Source organism: Triticum urartu, chromosome 4 (assembly GCF_003073215.2).
Source record: "Triticum urartu cultivar G1812 chromosome 4, Tu2.1, whole genome shotgun sequence".
NCBI classification, from domain to species: Eukaryota; Viridiplantae; Streptophyta; class Magnoliopsida; order Poales; family Poaceae; genus Triticum; species Triticum urartu.
In genome coordinates, this window is record NC_053025.1 from 34,029,200 (window position 1) to 34,051,925 (window position 22,726).

The 22,726-nt window shown below is 43.4% G+C and overlaps 1 protein-coding gene across 1 annotated transcript; it reads right to left on the reverse strand.

Annotated features, from left to right (window-relative positions):
• Positions 1-8,187: 8,187 nt before the first annotated feature.
• On the reverse strand, positions 8,188-17,797 carry LOC125550476 (alanine--tRNA ligase-like). The gene is made up of 22 exons (XM_048713477.1): positions 17,276-17,797; positions 16,347-16,487; positions 16,046-16,192; positions 15,744-15,896; positions 15,486-15,621; positions 14,823-14,919; positions 13,898-14,018; positions 13,147-13,209; positions 12,326-12,376; positions 12,099-12,194; positions 11,773-11,871; positions 11,420-11,542; positions 10,758-10,907; positions 10,593-10,664; positions 10,440-10,515; positions 10,215-10,357; positions 10,010-10,118; positions 9,743-9,933; positions 9,417-9,506; positions 9,109-9,294; positions 8,780-8,953; positions 8,188-8,697 (listed from the first exon to the last, which is right to left on the reverse strand). Exons 1-22 carry the CDS (start codon positions 17,651-17,653, stop codon positions 8,626-8,628), a joined length of 2,868 nt encoding a protein of 955 aa, XP_048569434.1. The 5' UTR covers positions 17,654-17,797; the 3' UTR covers positions 8,188-8,625.
• Between the last annotated feature and the right edge of the window lie 4,929 nt (positions 17,798-22,726).

The window sequence follows — 22,726 nt, forward strand, 5'->3', positions numbered from 1 at the left end:
GTAGCGTAGTAGTTGCATCTACAAGATGACATAGAGATTTGCGAAGTACATACGGATCTGAGAGATTCAGACCCGTTGACTATAACATCTCTCACAAGCATAACATGTTCAAACCCAGAACTCATCGAGTGTTAATCACATGGTAATGTGAACTAGATTATTGACTCTAGTAAACTCTTTGGGTGTTAGTCACATTGGGATGTGACCTTGAGTGTTAATCACATAGCGATGTGAACTGGATTATTGACTCTAGTGCAAGTGGGAGACTGTTGGAAATATGCCCTAGAGGCAATAATAAATTAGTTATTATTATATTTCCTTGTTCATGATAATCGTTTATTATCCATGCTAGAATTGTATTGATAGGAAACTCAGATACATGTGTGGATACATAGACAACACCATGTCCCTAGTAAGCCTCTAGTTGACTAGCTCGTTGATCAATAGATGGTTACGGTTTCCTGACCATGGACATTGGATGTCATTGATAACGGGATCACATCATTAGGAGAATGATGTGATGGACAAAGACCCAATCCTAAGCCTAGCACAAGATCATGTAGTTCGTATGCTAAAGCTTTTCTAATGTCAAGTATCATTTCCTTAAACCATGAGATTGTGCAACTCCCGGATACCGTAGGAGTGCTTTGGGTGTGCCAAACGTCACAACGTAACTGGGTGGCTATAAAGGTACACTACAGGTATCTCCGAAAATGTCTGTTGGGTTGGCACGAATCGAGACTGGGATTTGTCACTCCGTGTAAACGGAGAGGTATCTCTGGGCCCACTCGGTAGGACATCATCATAATGTGCACAATGTGATCAAGGAGTTGATCACGGGATGATGTGTTACGAAACGAGTAAAGAGACTTGCCGGTAACAAGATTGAACAAGGTATCGGGATACCGACGATCGAATCTTGGGCAAGTATCGTACCTCTAGACAAAGGGAATTGTATACGAGATTGATTAAGTCCTTGACATCGTGGTTCATCCGATGAGATCATCGTGGAACATGTGGGAGCCAACATGGGTATCCAGATCCCGCTATTGGTTATTGACCGGAGAGTCATCTCGGTCATGTCTGCATGTCTCCCGAACCCGTAGGGTCTACACACTTAAGGTTCGGTGACGCTAGGGTTATAGAGATATTAGTATGCGGTAACCCGAAAGTTGTTCGGAGTCCCGGATGAGATCCCGGACGTCACGAGGAGTTCCGGAATGGTCCGGAGGTAAAGATTTATATATGGTAAGTCTTGTTTTGGTCACCGGAAAAGTTTCGCGCATTATCGGTATTGTACCGGGAGTGCCGAAAGGGGTCCGAGGGTCCACCAAGGGGGTCCACCTGCCCCGGGGGCCCACATGGGCTGTAGGGGGTGCGCCTTGGCCTACATGGGCCAAGGGCACCAGCCCCAAGAGGCCCATGTGCCAAGAGATAAAAAAAGAGGAAGAGTCCTCAAAGGGGAAGGCACCCCCTAGGTGCCTTGGGGAGGAGGGATTCCTCCCTTGGCCGCCACCCCCCTAGGAGATTGCATCTCCTAGGGCCGGCGCCCCCCCCCCTAGGCTCCCTATATATATAGTGGGGGAAGGAGGGCCTCTCAATCTAAGCCCTGGCGCCTCCCTCTCCCTCCCATGACACATCTCCCTCCTCCCGCAGCGCTTGGCGAAGCACTGTTGGAATCCCGCTACTTCCACCACCACGCCGTCGTGCTGCTGTATCTCCATCAACCTCTCCTCCCCCCTTGCTGGATCAAGAAGGAGGAGACGTCGCTGCTCCGTACGTGTGTTGAACGCGGAGGTGCCGTCCGTTCGGCGCTAGGATCATCGGTGATTTGGATCACGACGAGTACGACTCCATCAACCCCGTTCTTTTGAACGCTTCTGCGCGCGATCTACAAGGGTATGTAGATCCACTCCTCCCTCGTTGCTAGATGACTCCATAGATAGATCTTGGTGACACGTAGGAAAATTTTGAATTTATGCTACGTTCCCCAACAGTTGGGCCTCCAAGTGTAGAGGTTTGTAGGACAGTAACAAATTTCCCTCAAGTGGATGACCTAAGATTTATCAATTCGTAGGAGGCGTGGGATGAAGATGGTCTCTCAAGCAACCCTGCAACCAAATAACAAAGAGTCTCTTGTGTCCCCAACACACCCAATACAATGGTAAATTGTATAGGTGCACTAGTTCGGCGAAGAGATGGTGATACAAGTGGTATATGGATAGTAGATAATAGTTTTTGTAATCTGAAAATATAAAAACAGCAAGGTAACTAATGATAAAAGTGAGCGTAAACGGTATTGCAATGCGTTAAAACAAGGCCCAGGGTTCATACTTTCGCTAGTGTAAGTTCCCTCAACAATACTAACATAATTGGATCATATAACTATCCCTCAACATGCAACAAAGTGTCACTCCAAAGTCACTAATAGCGGAGAACCAACGAAGAGATTATGGTAGGGTACGAAACCACCTCAAAGTTATTCTTTCCAATCAATCCGTTGGGCTATTCCTATAAGTGTCACAAACAGCCCTAGAGTTCGTACTAGAATAACACCTTAAGACACAAATCAACCAAAACCTTAATGTCACCTAGATACTCCAATGTCACCTCAAGTATCCGTGGGTATGATTATACGATATGCGTCACACAATCTCAGATTCATCTATTCAACCAACACAAAGGACCTCAAAGAGTGCCCCAAAGTTCTACCGGAGAATCACGACGAAAACGTGTGCCAACCCCTATGCATAGGTTCATGGGCGGAACCCGCAAGTTGATCACCAAAACATACATCAAGTGAATCACGTGATATCCCATTGTCACCACAGATATCCACGGCAAGACATACATCAAGTGTTCTCAAATCTTTAAAGACTCAATTCGATAAGATTACTTCAAAGGGGAAACTCAATTCATTGCAAGAGAGAAGAGGGGGAGGAGAAACATAGGATCCAACTATAATAGCAAAGCTCGCGATACATCAAGATCGTATCATCTCAAGAACACGAGAGAGAGAGAGAGATCAAACACATAGCTACTGGTACATACCCTCAGCCCTGAGGGAGAACTACTCCCTCCTCGTCATGGAGAGCACCGGGATGATGAAGATGGCCACCGGAGAAGGATTGCCCCCTCCGACAGGGTGCCGAACGGGTCTAGATTGGTTTTCGGTGGCTACGGAGGCTTTTGACGGCGGAACTCCCGATCTATTGTCTGTTCTGGAAGTTTTAGGGTACGATGATATATATGGGTGCAGGAAGTACGTCGGAGGACCGAAGGGGGGGCCACGAGGCAGGGGGCGCGCCCTAGGGGGGACGCCCCCCACCCTCGTGAGCACCTCCCGTATCTCCTGACGTGGAGTCCAAGTCTATCTGGTGGCTTTCGATCCAAAAATAACTTCTCCAGTTAATTTCGTTCCGTTTCGACTCCGTTTGATATTCTTTTTCTTCGAAACACTGAAATAGGCATAAAACAGCAAATTTGGGCTGGGCCTCTGGTTAATATGTTAGTCCCAAAAATAATATAAAAGTGAATAATAAAACCCAATATTGCCCAAAACAATAGATAATATAGCATGGAGCAATCAAAAATTATAGATACATTGAAGACGTATCACATCATTGAAGATGTATCACACCCGGAGGGCTCCGGTGAGCCACATTTTGGGCATTGGGGTTAGGGGTAGGCAGCCTCCTCCGATCTAGTATATGTAAACCAACAATCAACTATGTATGGATGCACCTAGTTCTATTGCTTGTGTTCTTCTCTCGCATGAATTTTTTTTTTAAATCGAAGTTGCTTCATGCACGACACATTCGCACGATCTGCAAACGATACCTCCCCCCACGCTAGCGTCAGCTCAAGAAACGAACCGCTCAAGAAAAGGCAGAGCTACCGTCAAGCCCAACCCAGCCCAAACCCAGACCCGATCTGACCCCCTCCATAACCCTTTCACGCCTTCTCCCCTTCCCTCCATGACCATGGCGTCTTCTCCTCTTCCCTCCAAAACCTTGACGCCTCCTCCTTCCCCCAAATCTGGATCCTCTCTTGCTGATTTATAGATCAATCTTGCTCAAGATAATCTGCAGCCACTACACACAAGGTTGATAAGAAGGGCAAACAACATGAGGTCTGTACAATTCTTGGCTTATTTTTTGCATTGATTGGATCCAATCTATACATGTTCCACGCATAATATTGTTCTCCCACTACAACATCTCTGATTGCATTGATTGGATCCAATCTATACATGTTTCAGACTTAATATTATCCTCCCACTACAACATCTGATTGCATTGATTAATCCAATCTATACATGTTCCACACTAAATATATGCCTCCCACTATACAACATCTCTGATCTTTTTGTTGGCAATTTTAGGTACTCAATCGAGCCGGGTTTAAATTTGGATGAAGTAGCAGAACAGAATAGACCAGTACTTGACGAAGATGATGAAGATGCTTTCATCGTCGAGGAGATTGGGGATTCTTCGGATGAACGACAAGTAAAGCCAATCAGGACATTGGAATCCAGGAAGGGGATGGTGTTCGATAGTGAGGATGATGCTGTCAGGTTCTACAAAGGTTATGCCAAAAAGAAGGGCTTTGGTGTGATGAGAAGGACGACTAGATACGGAGAAGATAACATGGTTACTTATTTTACTCTCGCTTGTAGCAGACAAGGAAAGACTCAATGCTCAGAAAAGAACTCATTTATGCCTAATCCGTCGACAAGGATGCAATGCCCAGCTAAGAGTAATTTCTCCCGCCGTGAGGAGAAGTTTTGTATTACGTCTCTTACGCTTGACCACAATCATCCTATAAGTCCAAGCAAATCCAGATTTTTTAGATGCCACAAGAAGTTGGACTTGCATTCAAAGAGAAGGCTAGAATTGAATGATCAAGCAGGAATCCGTATGAACAAGAATTTTGGTTCTCTTGTTATGGAAGCTGGCGGATATGGAAATCTTGAGTTTGGTGAAAAGGAATGTAGGAACTATTTGCAAGAGAAAAGACGGCTGCAACTTGGTGCTGGAGATGCACATGCTGTTTATCAATATTTTCTTCGTATGCAATCAAAAGATCCAGACTTTTTCCATGTTATGGATGTGGCTGAGGATGGACGTCTGAGAAATGTCTTTTGGGCAGATGCAAGAAGCAGGGCTGCATATGAGTCTTATTGGGATGCCATCACATTTGACACTACATACTTAACAAACAAGTATAAAATGAAGGATATGAGGCTGGAAGTTTTTTGTTCTTTCCAAATGAGTTCCAGGTACTTAGTTTGAGCAGTTGCCTTACAGTACAAATTGTACAATACTATATATACAAGACACTCAAGCACTGCTACTTTTTTCAGGAGCTACAAACAAATGAACCTGCTACACCAACTCATATCATGTCTTACCTTGATATTCTCCAGGTGTTACACATATACACCATCAACTATTTGTCATAAAGTATTTGTCAATGACTAATTGGGTTCTTTAAACTTCTAAGGGAAAGAAAGATGCCATGGACTTGCTCGCTGCTAACCTGAATGGATGAAAGGAGTCTGGAGTACTTCAGAATGTAACTGCAGTTTTAGCCTTGAAATTGTAGTGAGGTTATATGGATAATTCTGGTAAAAAATGACCGGAGCTCTGTGATGATGCTGATTTAGTTTTTGTTAAATGATTGAAAGAAAGTACCTTCTGTATGAGATGCATATTTTGTGGCTGGATGTTGTTTGTCACAATCTAAACTCTAGACAAACATATTTTGAGAGCCATCTGTTTATTGCAAACTCTATTCTCTTTGTTTAACAACAGCTCTGTATTCTGAAAGTGTTCTGAAATCTCATATTCAACTATTACTAGTTTTGGTGAAGCTACAATAGAGAGCTGAAACAAATCTGGAAGATATAATTTTTGTATTGCCATTCTTTGCATATATATACACTTTCTAAGTAGATAGCTTAACGTGCTTATGGATACAAAAGCAGCTCATCTGTTTCAAACAGAGTACAGAACAGCACCAGGTACAGAATAAGAACAGCCAGTCCTTGTATCTACACGAGTCAATTTCTTGCCACTAGATTAGGTACACACCATCAGACAACTTTGATGAAGCCAAAATGACGACGGCGTGGTCGCGGCGGCGCAACCAAGACCACTACGGCGTGGTCACAGAATCGTTGCAGCAAACGACGGCGACGGAAGACGAGAATAGCGAGAGAAAGGGGACGTTCGTCGGGGTGGCGGAGGGCTAGAAGTCCAGTGTGCAGGTCCGTCTGTGGACGGGATGTTGCGCCGGCCACCGCGTCGGCCGCGCACGAGAGACAGGGGATGAGACGAGATTTATTTGGACTATGCCATTCAGTTTGGGTTTGGGCTATGGCAGTTTGGGTAGGGCCTGGGCTTGGACTTTAGGTGAACAAGGTCCTCAACTGCCTCGTGCGTGGATGCTGGCTGTAGCGCTGCCATGTAGGATCGTCCATGCGTCGTGCGCAGGATTGTCGTGTGTATAGCAGCGCCGTTTTCAAATTTTAAAGGTCTGTTTGAGGTTTCTATTCTGCCGCGGCTATTTTCGGCCTTTATCCGAGTGAAACTGCAAACTGTAAACCCCAAGGGCTAGCATTATAAGGGGTCTGCTAAAGATGCTTTAAGTATTGTATTTGAGTTTTTGCAACCCTTCAATGTATACCACAACTTCTAACATCAAAATGACCGTTTACGCCAAGTTGTAGCACCATCAGTGTAATTGACTCATGAACTAATAAGCAGCATGAGGTATTATTGCCTTAAAACGCACATATAATTACTTGCTACTTTGGTCTTGCTGATTTGGTCTTTGGGCCCAATAAACCCCGGACAGAGGGAGTAGTTGCAACCCACTATCTAATTTTCCTCTTCATGCAACAATGTCACATCATCAAGTCATGCATGTAGTCATAAATTACTCTATGCGTTATTTTATTTATGCAAAGCATGTCACCTCATCAACTCATGCATGCATGTTTTTTATGAACTTAGTCATGCAGAATACTCTTACATTGATTTAGTTTATTTAGCACTTCATTTTTAACCAGATTCCCGCAGCAATCGCACGGGGCGTCGTCTAGTTATTACAAATAAATAAGACACTAAACAAGGAAAACATTTGGGAAAATGCATCTAGAATGCATAAAGCGTTAAATCTTGGACCCAAAGGCCAGGAATATTTAGGATCAAACAGAAAAAAGATATGACGTTGTGCATGCATGTAGGCAGTCTACTATGCTCGTTATTATAACATCACAAGGGAGATATATTGTAGTTGCACTTATTTATCCGGACATCCTCAACTTAACTATGTATTCCTCTTTCAGAGTTTGTGCCGAGAACCGTCATAGTGGCTGGCTGATGCTCCTCAACTTATTTTTGCAACAACATGTGAGATGGCCGGCAGATGTTCCTCTGCTTGCTTTAGCAACAATTTGTGACGACAGCGGTTTAACCTTCAGTCCCGTTCATTACATGGCTAGCAATCTGCTGCCCAAAAGCTTGTTGTTCTTGTTAGAGTTGTGTCGAATATTGTGTACAAGGTAGGTTACAGTTGGACTCTGATACCACTTGTTAGAATAAATCCGAAGCATACCGTCGATCATCCGACGACCAAGCAATCACGCGAGCACGACATCGAGATTTGTTAACGAGGCTCACCGATATGGCTATGACTATTGAGGATTTATTGCATACAAAGAACTATTGCATGGAAAAGCTTACCTTCAGCCGGCCGATTGCTTGAGAGCGTCCGCCGCCTTTGTGTCCGTCAGATTGGCTCTTGATCAGACGGTCGAGATCAACCTCTCCGTGTCCACATTTCTGCAACTCGTGCTTTGTTCAGAAAATAGAGTTTGCAACTGCTTTTGGTTAGATCCCATGGCGGGCAGAGACTCGTGCGGCTGGGAGGGCGATGCCGGCAAGGATTCCAGCCGGATCTCGCCGGATCCGGCGAGGATGGCGAGCGGGCAAGAGCCGGCACGAAGCCTCATAGTTTAGTCCAGAGCTCCAGGTTGTGACTGTTGAGAATTTATTGCATACAAAGAACTATTGCATGTGGTGTCTCAAATGTTGTGTTGTCTCCTTCAAGGTTTTGACACATGTGAAAAAATGATGCAATGATGTTGCAAGAGTATAAAATTTTGTTGCACATAGGGGATTTTTGCTACAATGGTCGGACTGCTCGGATTTCGATTTTCTGTGGCATCTAGGCCTCGGGTAAAAAAATATCATAGTCCATTCAGAATTAGTAAAAAAAAAGTTCATAAGATGTCACAAATTACATGGGACTCGTAATTCTCTCTACACCGAAACCATGCCATGCCTACACAATCCACATCCATACGAACTATCCATGAAGAGGAAGCCACCCCCAATAATGGTGGCTTCCCACCGAAGCCAAATCGAAACTGGGACGCGAGCCAGCCGTGAGACTTCAAAGGATGATTGTTATAAGCATTTTTTTTTATAGTAAGCACAACAGCCATTGATTGATATAGAAATTTCACTATTTCTCTCAATTTTGATAAACCAAACTATACTAACACATTTACATATGGTACTGTTGAAACAGACTTCAAAGGCCAGTGTCAACAAATCAGCTCAGCTTCATTGAAGCTATCTGGGTAGCAATCTCCATGGCCTCCTTGACCCGAGAAGCATCACTTCCCTGCATTGCAGGATTCAGAGATAATTAGTAGATTTTTTACCAAAGAGACTTCGCTTAAAGATTAATAAAAACAATGCCTCACCTGGCCCTGGGCAAGACCGTTCTTGCCGCCGCCTCCTCTCCCCTTGAGTGGTGCGATTGAAGGTGTAAGCCAATCCAACACCTTGAAGCCATTGGGTGCGTCGGGAGGTACACCAGCATAAACAACAGCCTTGTTTGATGCCTCGTCTGTGCTGAATACCATCATCGGCAGACTCTGGGAAAGTTTTGACACAAGGAATACAAATTTAATGTTTTGATTGGTACAAAAATAAATTGTTGGAGCAAGTTAGAAATTATGCTGTGTATCTATAGTTATTTTTAGATGAATGATGGGGACATTACTAGACATAAATGGATTGGAGTACTGACCTTGAAACGGTTCATGGCTTTGACAACTGCTTCACGGACAGCAGTGGTGTCAAGACCGACATCGGCACGAGCAACACAGAAGGGTTTTCCTTCAGAAAGAGCAGCTTCTGCGGCATCCATGGCAGTCTTGACAGCCTTTTGGATATTTTCTTCGCCCATTTTCTTCTTCGCCTTCCTAAGTTGATCCTGATATATGCAACACAGCTGTAATCAGCAGCTTTCATTTAAACTACCAATAGAATACCAAATATCGTACTAAATACTTTCTCCTTGACAAGATGTGACAAATGACTGAAACAAATACAGACCTCCAATTTTGAGATATTGCCTCTTAGATCAGCTTTTCTTGCAGCTGGGATAGCAGCTGCATCCAGTGTGTTCTTGATGGACCCAATTTTCTGATGAAGAAACATCATTCTTAGATACGATCTAGTACAAAGCAGATCAACAGGAAATGGCTACAAAGTAAAACTGACACCATCTATTCATATAAAGGCCAAGGACATAATATTTGGAAGAAAACAAACAAAAATCCCAAAATCTTTTAATAATATCCAATTTATGAGAGTATCACAGCCATATATATATAGCTCATACTGAAGAGACACAAGAACAAAAGGGAAAAGTTTAGTACCATTTCCAATGTCGCTCCGTCCAGTAGTTTAGATGCTTCATTGATATCAGTTTCGATCAATTGTGCCAACTTGATAGCCTGGGAGGCACACTCAGCAGTAACAGCCATTATCCTCCGAACACCTTTTGCGATACCCTCTTCAGATATGAGGGCAAATGCTGCAGCATCTCTAGTGTTCGAAATGTGCGTACCTGATACACATAAACTTCAGATGACGTAAACGCACAAACGTAGAATTACATAGAACAGAGCAGTAAATAACTATACCTCCACACAGCTCAGTTGATATGGATAACCATTGTTTGCTTTCAGGGTTTGCAAGCAGATCTTCCACTTTGGGACCAATCGATACAACTCTTACAGGGTCAGGGTAGATCTACAAAGTCCAAATGTAAAGCGAATTACGAGAAACAGCAGGGCAGGCAAACGAGATATGAGAACATGGTATGTCAAGCTGAGTAAGAGAACGCACTTCGCCGAACACCGCTCGCAGGCCACTTATGCGCTTCGCGTCAGCTAATTTTATTTCTTGTGCAGATACCTCCAGCCCGTCCTTTATTTGCTGGTTCACTATATCCTCGATTCTTCTCAAATCTTCAGGCTGAACAGGTTTCCCTGTTATTATGTACTAACAGTTGAGTTGACAAGCTGAGGAAAAATATCATGCGGATGCGATATAAAAGGAATCACAGCATACCATGGGAGAAATCAAATCTCAGCTTCTCTGGAAGAACAATGGAACCTTTCTGGTCAACATGGTCACCAAGTACTTCCTACACTTACAATAGCAAAACCTTCATGAGTGAAAAAAAAGCACTCCCCGTAAAATCTGAGAGGCTTGAGAACATACCCTTAGAGCAAAGTTCAGCATATGGGTACATGTGTGGTTTGGAGCAATGAGAGCACGCCGTGTGTAATCAACCTACCAAGAGTAATAGAAGTATCCCAATGTAATTTAGCAAATTTCACAGGTTAACTGATTCGGTATAAGGAATTAATCAGTAAAGAATGTTACCTTGCATTTCACTTCATCGCCAACAGACAATGCCTTGGAGTCAGGCCCTTCCAGAGATGAACAGATATGCAGGACATAGCCAGCAAACACTTGGACATTGTTCACAGCGAAAGATCCAGATGGCCCCTCGATACTCCCAGTGTCATAGATCTAATCCAGAAATATCATATGGCATGTCAAAAGAGTTCATACAATGCATGGCGCAACTCTAGAACATGCAGGAGAGCTGTGTATCGTTCATTAAAAAGAGGAAAAGTTTATATATACAAGTATAAAACCAACAGGAGGTATCACTCTTCAGGGTGCACTAATCGTTTTTTGTTCTGGTTACAATCAAAGAATAACTTTCAAACAGAAATTATGCGTCTACTTTACTAATGAATGAACCAACATAATTCTGTTAAATTTAACAAAATACTGTCATGTGGGGCCATTGCTACAGGAGGACACCGACATCAGCTCAATAGTTACTATAGAAAATATCTAACTCGCAAGCGAAGGTAACCATCGAGCTGTAGTAATGGCCCACATGACAGTACATTAAAAGAAAAACAGAATGTCATGCTTATTCAGTAGGTAAGCTGATAAAACTCGAGTGGTGATTGCACTTGACATTTTCATTCAACTACGCCAACATGACACTGTCAGAAGTGAAGTTGTACCTGACCACCCTGTTCTGCATAGAAGCTTGTGCTTTCCAAAACAAGACCAAAATCTTCATCACCAGAAGCAGTGGCTATGAACTCTGAGCCAGTATAGATAGCTTTCACAACACTGCTATGTACCTGCAAAATGTGTTTAGGTATATCGGCCATAATCAATATATAAATGTTTAAACACACTGAGAAGTATGAACAGTGCAAGAACAATCAAAAGCTGGTAGCCAGGTAAATTCACTACTTGAAGGTGATTCGAAGAGGGGGTGCTTTGTAAATTTTTGGGCCAAAGTAGAATGAAATTCTACGTAATCCTAAATAGCCAAACCACAACTACATAATCTAATTAATCATTTAACCTCGTGTTTGAATTTCGGGCTATCATTTGTGCTGGCAAGCCCCTGATTGTGCAGCTGCGATGTAGCATTAGCATCCAGGACAATAGATTTGCCACCAGCCTGCAAGAGAACATATATAACAAAATCAGAAATAAGTATGATATAAACCATAGCAGACAAAAGTTGCCCAATCAATTGAGCATCAGTGGCATATAAGAGATGCTATGTTTAAGTTAAGTACAACATTATTATTAAACAACAAACAGCATTAGTAATAATACTTGGATAGCATAAAAAACCACAAAGTGAAGGATTAAGTTTTATATTTAAGGAGAAATAAATACAACCTTGTAGCGAGCATTCCTAGCCTTTTGCCTTGCTTCTTCCATACAAACATTAAAACCCTCCATGTCAACAGAGAGCCCGAAGTCAACTGCCATGACCTATGAGATAGGAAACAACAACGATACCAGAAAACAGACAATAAAAGCTTTAACAACAGCATAAACATGAAAAGTATATTACTGTGAAATTAATTTGATTAAATTTACTGATGAAACAATGAAGAACAAACCTCGGTCAAATCAATTGGATAACCATAGGTGTCCCACAGAACAAATGCATCCTGAAAGTAAAAATAACGGTTGCAAACATGAAAGATACCAATATAAACTTGAAAAGTTCAGCAGGATGTAACAGAACATTGATAAACATGACCGAAGTATGATCTAAGAGGCATGTTTCTATGCAGTGAACTTCCCCTTGCCAAACTTTCCCGATAGCGGAATCGATAGATGTTACCACGGAGCGGTACCTAGCAACCTTCATTCCTGCTTTTCCTCTTGCCTTTGCTACTTGAGAGAATGCCTTTGACCGAGCAGCTCTTCCACTCATTTTATTAGCAATCAAACCTCTTCCCTTCAACTCGTACCGAAGGCTATGTCCCAGTAAGCATTTCCTCTGTTTCCTTGTTTCCCACCTCTGACCTTCCGCTATGACATGACCAGTCCACTAATAAGTCAGGTATCTCTGAAAAGTAAGACCGTCCTCTTCCCTTCGTCAATAGAAGAACTCCAACCATGCTTTCTTGAAATAGAAGTTATTGTCTTCCTGGTCAGCTTTCGACGAGTGACTCTTGGTTGCGGGGCCAGGGGGGGACCTACTATCTACTTAACCGCTAGGCAAAGAGGGAGGAGCCAGGAAGTGGGCGTTTAGTGAGGAAGAGACAAAAAAGCATTTAGTCGATAAAGATGAGTGCTTTCGATCGGCAAGAATATATAACACAACACATGCCCAGACAACAAACAGACTATAAGTCTGCTTAGGTGCAAACATCTTCGAGTGAAAACAAAATAAATCAAGTAATGCGGTGGTAATCAAAGCCAAAGCACTTGCCTGGCCACTAAGTACTGCCCCACCATTCTCAGCATCTGCAGCTTTCTTAAATCTCTCATATCCCTGAAAATTACACCAACAGCACAATCAGTTAACTGTCTGAACAACTGTAAGCTTTCTTAGTCTCTGTTTCGATATATGAAACACAATGGCAAGGCGCCTAGTAGGAACTACCCTTAAGATATAAGCATGATAAACATAATCATGCCCATGAGGAAACCAAAGAAATTGGATTACTAATGGTCATTTCACCGAAAAGGTGAGACAATTTATCGTGTGTGCTAATTATTATGATTGAACTAAGCTGTTGTATACCAAGATTGAAACTATCACCCTGGATATGTTCCTTAATGTGTTGCCTCAAAACAAGACACTACCTGGTTACTCGCCACAACACATTAACATATATAAAGCCTTTAGCAGTATCACACACATTAACATATATAAAGCCTTTAGCAGTATCACACGAGCAAAACAGTGGTACAGAAGATATAGGGTATAATTAAACTGGCCCAGAGCCTCCGGAACAACAAAAATTTAGGTTATCTGATAACAAACTAGCTAAATTACTTTGAGACTAGCACATGTTCAGAAGGATAAAGCATGCTTTAAAGAAAAGGATAAAGTATGAAAACACTGCCTAAGAGTGTGCAAACACTTGGATTTGGTTGCAATGAAATTACTAAAACAAACTCCACTCGGGCCAAATTGATGTTACTGTTATGCAAATACTCCTGGCAACCAACATTACCTTCACTAGAGTGTTCTCAAAGCTTGCCTCTTCGTCTTTAATTATATCTTTAATCTTTTTTTGATTGTCCTTCAGCTCAGGAAACACGTCACCCATCAATTGGACAAAAACATCTACAAGGCTGTACAAGCAAGATACAAAATAGTGGTAAATCAAATGATGCTTTGAGAAAAAACGATGAGAGAAGGATGCCAGTCACTGGAAATATGGAGAGAGAATAAGAAACAACTGAAAAAATTGATACAGAACAGCAGAAGTAAAAACACAAAAGGTTGTCATGTTTAAAAGAGCTTAGCCCAATACTTCGTTGTTGAATGTCAATCTGCTAACCTTCAAAGTACCACACAAAAATTGGACAGATGCTAGTTAAGATTTCCTGTAAAATTCCTTTCAAAACAATAAATTGACCAACAGTTCAAATTTCAACAAATTCTGGGCTGGACTTTGTTCTCCCAGTACCCAACCACCCATCAACAAAATCAGCTACAGCCAGGAACCCTGCCTGGTACTGTGTCTCTTTTAAGGAACATGTCCTAATACAGCTAATTAGTAATTATGGAGTTAGCTTATTTAAGAGAATGTACAGATCGACCATTCTACGATCACCAGCTGGCAAACTTCTATGTGCCCACCTCATGTTACTGTACTTTGAATATTCATGTCTATAGACTATAATGTAGTTATTAATTGTACAGAATAGGGTGTACTGGCAATTACGTTCAACTAGCGTGGGTGAATGTTCCATTTCACGACCAAAGCGAAACATTCAGGCTGCCATACCGACTAGAGCAAAATTCTGGACATCTACGGTCATTCTCATAAGCCTTGCATTGCATTTTCAGCATTCCAAGTAAACAAAAAGCTATGAAAATATATTAATAAGGAAAATGTACAGAATAAAACAGATGCAGGTTAGAGTTCTTACGAGCTAAAAAACCCTTTCTTTGCCATCAATTTTTGATGACCAAAGTGGACAGCACGTCTAAGTATACGTCTTAGAACATACTCTCTTCCCTCATTTCCTACAGAAAATCTCGTATTAGAACAAAGAAACATCATTGGATAACACAAAACAAAGCCCTGAATCACTGTAAAAATACAAGAAAATACAATAACTCAGTAGTTGCCACAAAATCTTCAATTCTAAACCATCCGCACTAGATAGGTTGATCAAGATTGTGGATCCGCATTAAGCTGAATGAAGTCAGTGACATATTTTCTGCAGTTGTTGTGAACTTTTATTGCCGAAATATTATGTAACTGCAACATATGTGCACCATATGATGTTATTTTGCAGCTATTATAGATCCAAGTGGTAATTTCTACTGCATACACGACAAGCAAGAGAATCATTAATTGCTTGCTTCATATTATATGTCATTCTAGATTACTAATTAATATTGTCTCACATCAAATATGAGATGGAGCTACTTAAACATCCTATTGTGTAGGATGCGGTGCAGCAAGCAACTTAACAAGGCATTCAGGTGTATTATTATTATTCCATATGTTTACACAACTAAACCATATAAATGGATGGCAATCATTTTAAATCATGTATCCACAAACCAAAACAGTATGAACTCACCAGGTTGAGAACCATCAGCAATAGCAAAAGAAAGGGTTCTTATGTGATCTGCAACAACCCTATATGCCATATCAACTTGCCCAACATCATCGGATCCTAATTTACCAGAGTATGGTTGAATTCCAACGCCTGCCAGCTGCACTCATAATGCATATCAAATTAACAATGAATATCATTTACTTCAGGCAGCAATTTATTACTGTAGTCACAACTCACAAGCACAAAAAGAAGCTGCAAGTGTGCATCTGGACAAAATACCTTGTGGATGGCATCAAATATTGGCATGAATACATCTGTATCGTAATTGCTCATTTTATTCTGAAGGATAGAAGTTAAACGCTCGAAGCCCATTCCAGTGTCAACGTGTTTTGCTGGCAAGGATCTCAAAGTACCATCTGATTCCCTGTTGAACTGGGTATTAAAATAGCCAAATATCAGTGCATAGAACAGATAAAAAAGCAAATAGGTGTGCACCAATAAAACAGAGTAACAGATGGTGTGTTGAGATTAAAGCTCAACAATCTACAAAGAAATGAGTTTCTAAAGAATAGCATGTTAACCTGAATAAACACAAGATTCCATATCTCAATACATGTAGGGTCATCATTATTCACTAATGAAGCTGCATCACGGTTGCCAATACGATCAAAATGAATCTCTGAGCATGGCCCACAAGGACCTGTGTCGCCCATCTCCCAAAAGTTATCCTGCTCAAAGAATACATTGTAATACTGTTCTTTAATAGGGATATTCAGACAATAGTATAGGTCCAACAGAAACGAAGAAAGTGAAACTAGTACAACATAATAATGTCCAAAACAGCCAGGAATTCGACCAACAAACCAAGCACATCCAGAATACCTTGCAACCGAAAGGCAGAACTCTTTCATTCGGTAGATACTTCAACCATATGATTTTCGACTCGGTATCGGGAGTGAGACCAGCTTTCTCATCACCACCAAAGTATGTTACATAAATTCTATCAGTGGGCAATTTGTAGACCTGTACATATGAAATAGCAATCAGTAGGTAGTAAGAAGGTAGCAATTGTTTAAATTTCAGTTGTAAATGTGTACATCTATAGTTTTCACATCATTTTCTTTTTTTTCTTGTTCAGATATATTTATGTTCCAGATACCCTACATACAAAAATAGGCAACATACATGTCTCTGACCAGAACAAGATTCACTCTGCACATAATGCCTTTATATCTTAGATGGGAGGTCAGAAAGCCAGAGTCAATGAATATATAACCAAAACGACCAAACTTGTTGTACAAAACAACGATTAATTATTAACTCTGGCAAAACAGTAAAGAGCTCAGTTTTGCAAACATATACACGGGCCGGATTTTAACGAAAAAAATATATTTCAGGGTGCTTTTCATTAAGGCATGAATGGAAATTTTAAGTGTTATACTGTACATTTGAACATTTATAAGTAATAACAATACAGTTTGTCCTACTAACTTATCATGGGTGCACAAAGTCATCGGTAAACAAACAAACCTACTCCAAACAGGCACACAAATCAAAATACATTGCTAATTTCTCACAATTTTAAATAATCCTCAACAGTCCAATCATTAAATGAAAAGTATAAGATCACCGCATAAGTTACAGACCCTCATCATCGTTTCGTGCTTAATCATCCCCAAAACACAAGCTTTCACTCACCATTGAAACCACCAAAGTGAACCAAACATCCCCAAAGGTACAGAGGTCTATACAAACTAACACGCAAGGGACCAGAACTTCAGAAGGGGCTGAAGGCAAGAAGAATCGGATACCTGGGTGAGGAGCTCCCACGCATACTCGATGGCCTCCTCCCTGAAGTAGTCCCCGAAGGACCAGCTCCCGAGCATCTCGAAGAAGGTGTGGTGGTAGGTGTCCTTCCCCACGTCGTCCAGGTCGTTGTGCTTGCCGCCGGCGCGGATGCACTTCTGCGTGTTGCAGGCGCGGCGCAGGCGGCCCAGCGGCGAGCCCGGGGCGGCCAGGCCCAGGAATATCGCCTTGAACCCGTTCATCCCGGCGTTGGTGAACAGGAGCGTGGGGTCGCCGACGGGCACCACGGGGCTCGACGGCCATGGCGTGTGCGACCTGGACTTGAAGAAGTCGATGAAAACCTCCCGGACCCGGCCGGCCGGCCACTCCGGCGGCACCTCCATCGGAGGGCCGACCGTGGATGATCGGAACGAGGAGAGGTCGACGGCGGCGGCGGCGGGAAAAACCCTGGTGTTTGGCTTGGTGATGATGAGTAGGCGGCACGCTGTCAGGGCAAGTGCAACATAGAAGAGACTTTCGGGGTCAAAGTTGTTCCGAAAAAAGGTAGGGGTAGGAGTATATATTTACACTTTTACTAAGCTTGCCCCCTACGACTCCTCTTCACCAAGCTTCTGTGAGCACAAGCTGGACGAGATTGCGACTAACTTGGACGCTTCACTGCTCGCTCACGCACAAACCAAAGTGCTTAGGCTGGATGCCTTAAACTGCAAGTTTTGTTTCACTCAAAGTCATAATCAGTACCTGGCTGCGAGTAGGCTATCCCGCGGTTTGGATCATATATGCAGTTAGGAAACAAGATGGGTATACGGTCAGCCGCCGCCTCCAAAAAGGTAGGGTTCTCTACCTCCAGCCGGCTCCGGCACCGGTCCGTCCCATCTCCGGTGGCCTTAGGGCCATGGAGACGGAATGGATCTCGGCCCTTGCCGGTGATGAGGAGTAGAAGAGACTTTCGGGGTCAAAGTTGTTCCAAAACAGATACGAGTATATATTGATTACTAAGCTTGCCCCCTACGACTCCTCATCACTAAGCTTCTGTGAGCACAAGCTAGACGAGATTGCGCTTGAACGCTTCCCTGCTCCCTCACGCACAAACCAAAGTGCTTAGGCTGGATGCCTTGAACTACAAGTTCTGCGTGAAAAAGTTTCACTCAAAGTCATAATCAGTACCTGGCTGCGAGTAGGCTACCCCGCGGTTTGGATCATATATGCAGTTAAGAAACAAGATGGGTATATGGTCAGCCGCTGATGTCTACTATACAATCTTCTTTTTGTAGACGTTGTTGGGCCTCCAAGTGCAGAGGTTTGTAGAACAGTAAATTTCCCTCAAGTGGATGACCTAAGGTATATCAATCCATGAGAGGCGTAGGATGAAAATGGTCTCTCTCAAACAACCCTGCAACCAAATAGCAAAGAGTCTCTTGTTTCCCCAACACACCCAATATAATGGTAAATTGTATAGGTGCACTAGTTCGACGAAGAGATGGTGATACAAGTGCAATATGGATGGTAGATAAAGGTTTTTGTAATCTGAAAATATAAAAACAGCAAGGTAAATAATGATAAAAGTGAGCGTAAACGGTATTGCAATGCTAGGAAACAAGGCCTAGGGTTCATACTTTCACTAGTGCAAGTTCTCTCAACAATAATAACATAATTGGATCATATAACAATCCCTCAACATGCAACAAAGAGTCACTCCAAAGTCACTAATAGCAGAGAACAAACGAAGAGATTGTTGTAGGGTACGAAACCACCTCAAAGTTATTCTTTATGATCGATCTATTCAAGAGTCCGTAGTAAAATAACACGAAGCTATTCTTTCCGTTCAATCTATCCTAGAGTTCGTATTAGAATAACACCTTAAGACACAAATCAACCAAAACCCTAATGTCACCTAGATACTCCAATGTCACCTCAAGTATCCGTGGGTATGATTATACGATATGCATCACACAATCTCAGATTCATCTAAACCAACACAAAGGACTTCAAAGAGTGCCCCAAAGTTTCTACCGGAGAGTCAAGACGAAAACGTGTGCCAACCCCTATGCATAAGTTCACGAGGTCATGGAACCCGCAAGCTGATCACCAAAACATATATCAAGTAGATCACATGATATCCCGTTGTCACCACGGATAAGCACATGCAAAACATACATTAAGTGTTCTCAAATCCTTAAAGACTCATTCCGATAAGATAACTTTAAAGGGAAAACTCAATCCATTACAAGAGAGTAGAGGGGGAGAAACATCATAAGATCCAACTACAATAGCAAAGCTCGCGATACATCAAGATCGTGCCGAATCAAGAACACGAGAGAGAGAGAGAGAGATATCAAACACATAGCTACTGGTACATACGCTCAGCCCCAAGGGTGAATGAGGGAGTCCTGAATTAGGGGGTCTCCGGACAGCCGGACTATATCCTTTGGCCGGACTGTTGGACTATGAAGATACAAGATTGAAGACTTCGTCTCGTGTCCGGATGGGACTCTACTTGGCGTGGAAGGCAAGCTAGGCAGTACGGATATGGATATCTCCTTCTTTGTAACCGACCTTGTGTAACCCTAACCCTCTCCGGTGTCTATATAAACCAGAGGGTTTTAGTCCGTAGGACAACAACAATCATACCATAGGCTAGCTTCTAGGGTTTAGCCTCTCCGATCTCGTGGTAGATCTGTTGGGTAACGTAGTAATTTCAAAAAAATTCCTACACACACGCAAGATCATGGTGATGCATAGCAACGAGAGGGGAGAGCGTGATCTACGTACCCTTGTAGACCGACAGCGGAAGCGTTGTGACAACGCGGTTGATGTAGTCGTATGTCTTCACGATCCGACCGATCCAAGCACCGTTACTCCGGCACCTCCGAGTTCTTGGCACACGTTCAGCTCGATGACGCTCCCCGGGCTCCGATCCAGCAAAGCTTCGGGGAGGAGTTCCGTCAGCACGACGGCGTGGTGACGATCTTGATGTTCAACCGTCGCAGGGCTTCGCCTAAGCACCGCTACAATATGACCGAGGTGGAATATGGTGGAGGGGGGCACCGCACATGGCTAAGGAACGATCACGAAGATCAACTTGTGTGTCTATGGGGTGCCCCCTGCCCCCGTATATAAAGGAGTGGAGGAGGGGAGGGCCGGCCCTCTCTATGGCGCGCCCTAGGGGAGTCCTACTCCCACCGGGAGTAGGATTCCCCTTTTCCTAGTCCAACTAGGAGTCCTTCCATGTAGTAGGAGTAGGAGACAAGGAAGGGGAAGGGAGAAGGGAAGGAAGGAGGGGGCGCAACCCCTCCCCCTAGTCTAATTCGGACTAGGCCTTGGGGGGGCGCGCGGCCTGCCCTAGGCAGCCCCTCTCTCTTTCCCGTATGGCCCAATAAGGCCCAATACTTCTCCCCCGTATTCCCGTAACTCCCCGGTACTCCGAAAAATACCCGAACCACTCGGAACCTTTCCGATGTCCGAATATAGTCGTCCAATATATCGATCTTTACGTCTCGACCATTTCGAGACTCCTCGTCATGTTCACGATCTCATCCGGGACTCCGAACTCCTTCGGTACATCAAAACTCATAAACTCATTATATAACTGTCATCGAAACCTTAAGCGTGCGGACCCTACGGTTCGAGAACAATGTAGACATGACCGAGACATGTCTCCGGTCAATAACCAATAGCGGGACCTGGATGCCCATATTGGCTCCTACATATTCTACGAAGATCTTTATCGGTCAGACCGCATAACAACATACGTTGTTCCCTTTGTCATCGGTATGTTACTTGCCCGAGATTCGATCGTCGGTATCTCAATACCTAGTTCAATCTCGTTACCGGCAAGTCTCTTTACTCGTTCCGTAATACATCATCTCACAACTAACTCATTAGTTGCAATGCTTGCAAGGCTTATGTGATGTGCATTACCGAGAGGGCCCAGAGATACCTCTCCGACAATCGGAGTGACAAATCCTAATCTCGAAATACGCCAACCCAACATGTACCTTTGGAGACACCTGTAGAGCACCTTTATAATCACCCAGTTACGTTGTGACGTTTGGTAGCACACAAAGTGTTCCTCCGGCAAACGGGAGTTGCATAATCTCATAGTCATAGGAACATGTATAAGTCATGAAGAAAGCAATAGCAACATACTAAACGATCGGGTGCTAAGCTAATGGAATGGGTCATGTCAATCAGATCATTCACCTAATGATGTGATCCCGTTAATCAAATAACAACTCTTTTGTTTATGGTTAGGAAACATAACCATCTTCGATTAACGAGCTAGTCAAGTAGAGGCATACTAGTGACACTCTGTTTGTCTATGTATTCACACATGTATTATGTTTCCGGTTAATACAATTCTAGCATGAATAATAAACATTTATCATGATATAAGGAAATAAATAATAACTTTATTATTGCCTCTAGGGCATATTTCCTTCAAGATCAACTCTTGTAATACCCATATCATCAAGAATAAATCAAGCAGGACATAGGGTTTTACCTCCATCAAGAGGGCCCGAACCTGGGTAAAACATCGTGTCCCCTGCCTCCTGTTACCATCCGCCTAGACGCACAGTTCTGGACCCCCTACCCGAGATCCGCCGGTTTTGACACCGACATTGGTGCTTTCATTGAGAGTTTCTATATGTCGTCGCCGTTAGGATTGATGGCTCCTTCTATCATCGATAGCGATGAAGTCCGAGGTGAGACTTTTCTCCCCGGACAGATCTTTGTGTTCGGCAGCTTCGCACTGCGGGCCAACTCGCTTGGCCATCTGGAGCAGATCGAAAGCTACGCCCCTGGCCATCAGGTCATGTTTGGAAGCTTAAATTACACGGCCGATATCCGCGGAGACTTGATCTTCGACGGATTCGAGCCCCTGCCTTGTGCGCCACGCGGTCACGATGAGTACGATTTAGCTCTACCATCGGACCGTATTCAGGAGATCGCACCGGCAGCCGCTCCGAGCCTCAATTCGGAGCCAGTTGCGCCACCCATGGACGGGTGGATAGACCCCGTCACAGAGGCCGTATCCTCAGCGGCGATCGAGCCGAATATCGACCTTACCCTCCACGAGAGTCGTGTTGCCAAACTGCCGGATCCTTCTCCGGCCACGGACTCCGAACCGCCTGCGCCCGCGCCTATCAAATCCGACTGGGCACCAACCATGGAGTTTACCTCCGCGGATATCTTTTAGCACTCGCCCTTCGGCAACATACTGAATTCATTAAAGTCTCTCTCCTTGTCAGGAGAGTCCGGCAGGATTGGGATGCGGATGACGAAGGAATTCGCGCCCACCCACCACCCACTTAGTAGCCACTGTCGATGACTTAACCGACATGCTCGACTTCGACTCCGAAGACATCGACGGTATGGACGACGATGCAGGAGACGAACAGGAACCACTACCCACAGAGCACTGGACGCCCACTTCATCACATGACGTATACATG

Bases quoted from the DNA above. Each gene is read 5' to 3' on its own strand.
- LOC125550476 (XM_048713477.1), bottom strand. From the start codon at position 17,653: ATGGAGGTGCCGCCGGAGTGGCCGGCCGGCCGGGTCCGGGAGGTTTTC. The intron at 14,920-15,485 runs GTGAGTTCATAC...GATTTTCTGTAG, and splicing joins TGCTGATGGTTCTCAACCTG to GAAATGAGGGAAGAGAGTAT. The intron at 11,872-12,098 runs GTTGTATTTATT...GTTCTCTTGCAG, and splicing joins CTAGGAATGCTCGCTACAAG to GCTGGTGGCAAATCTATTGT.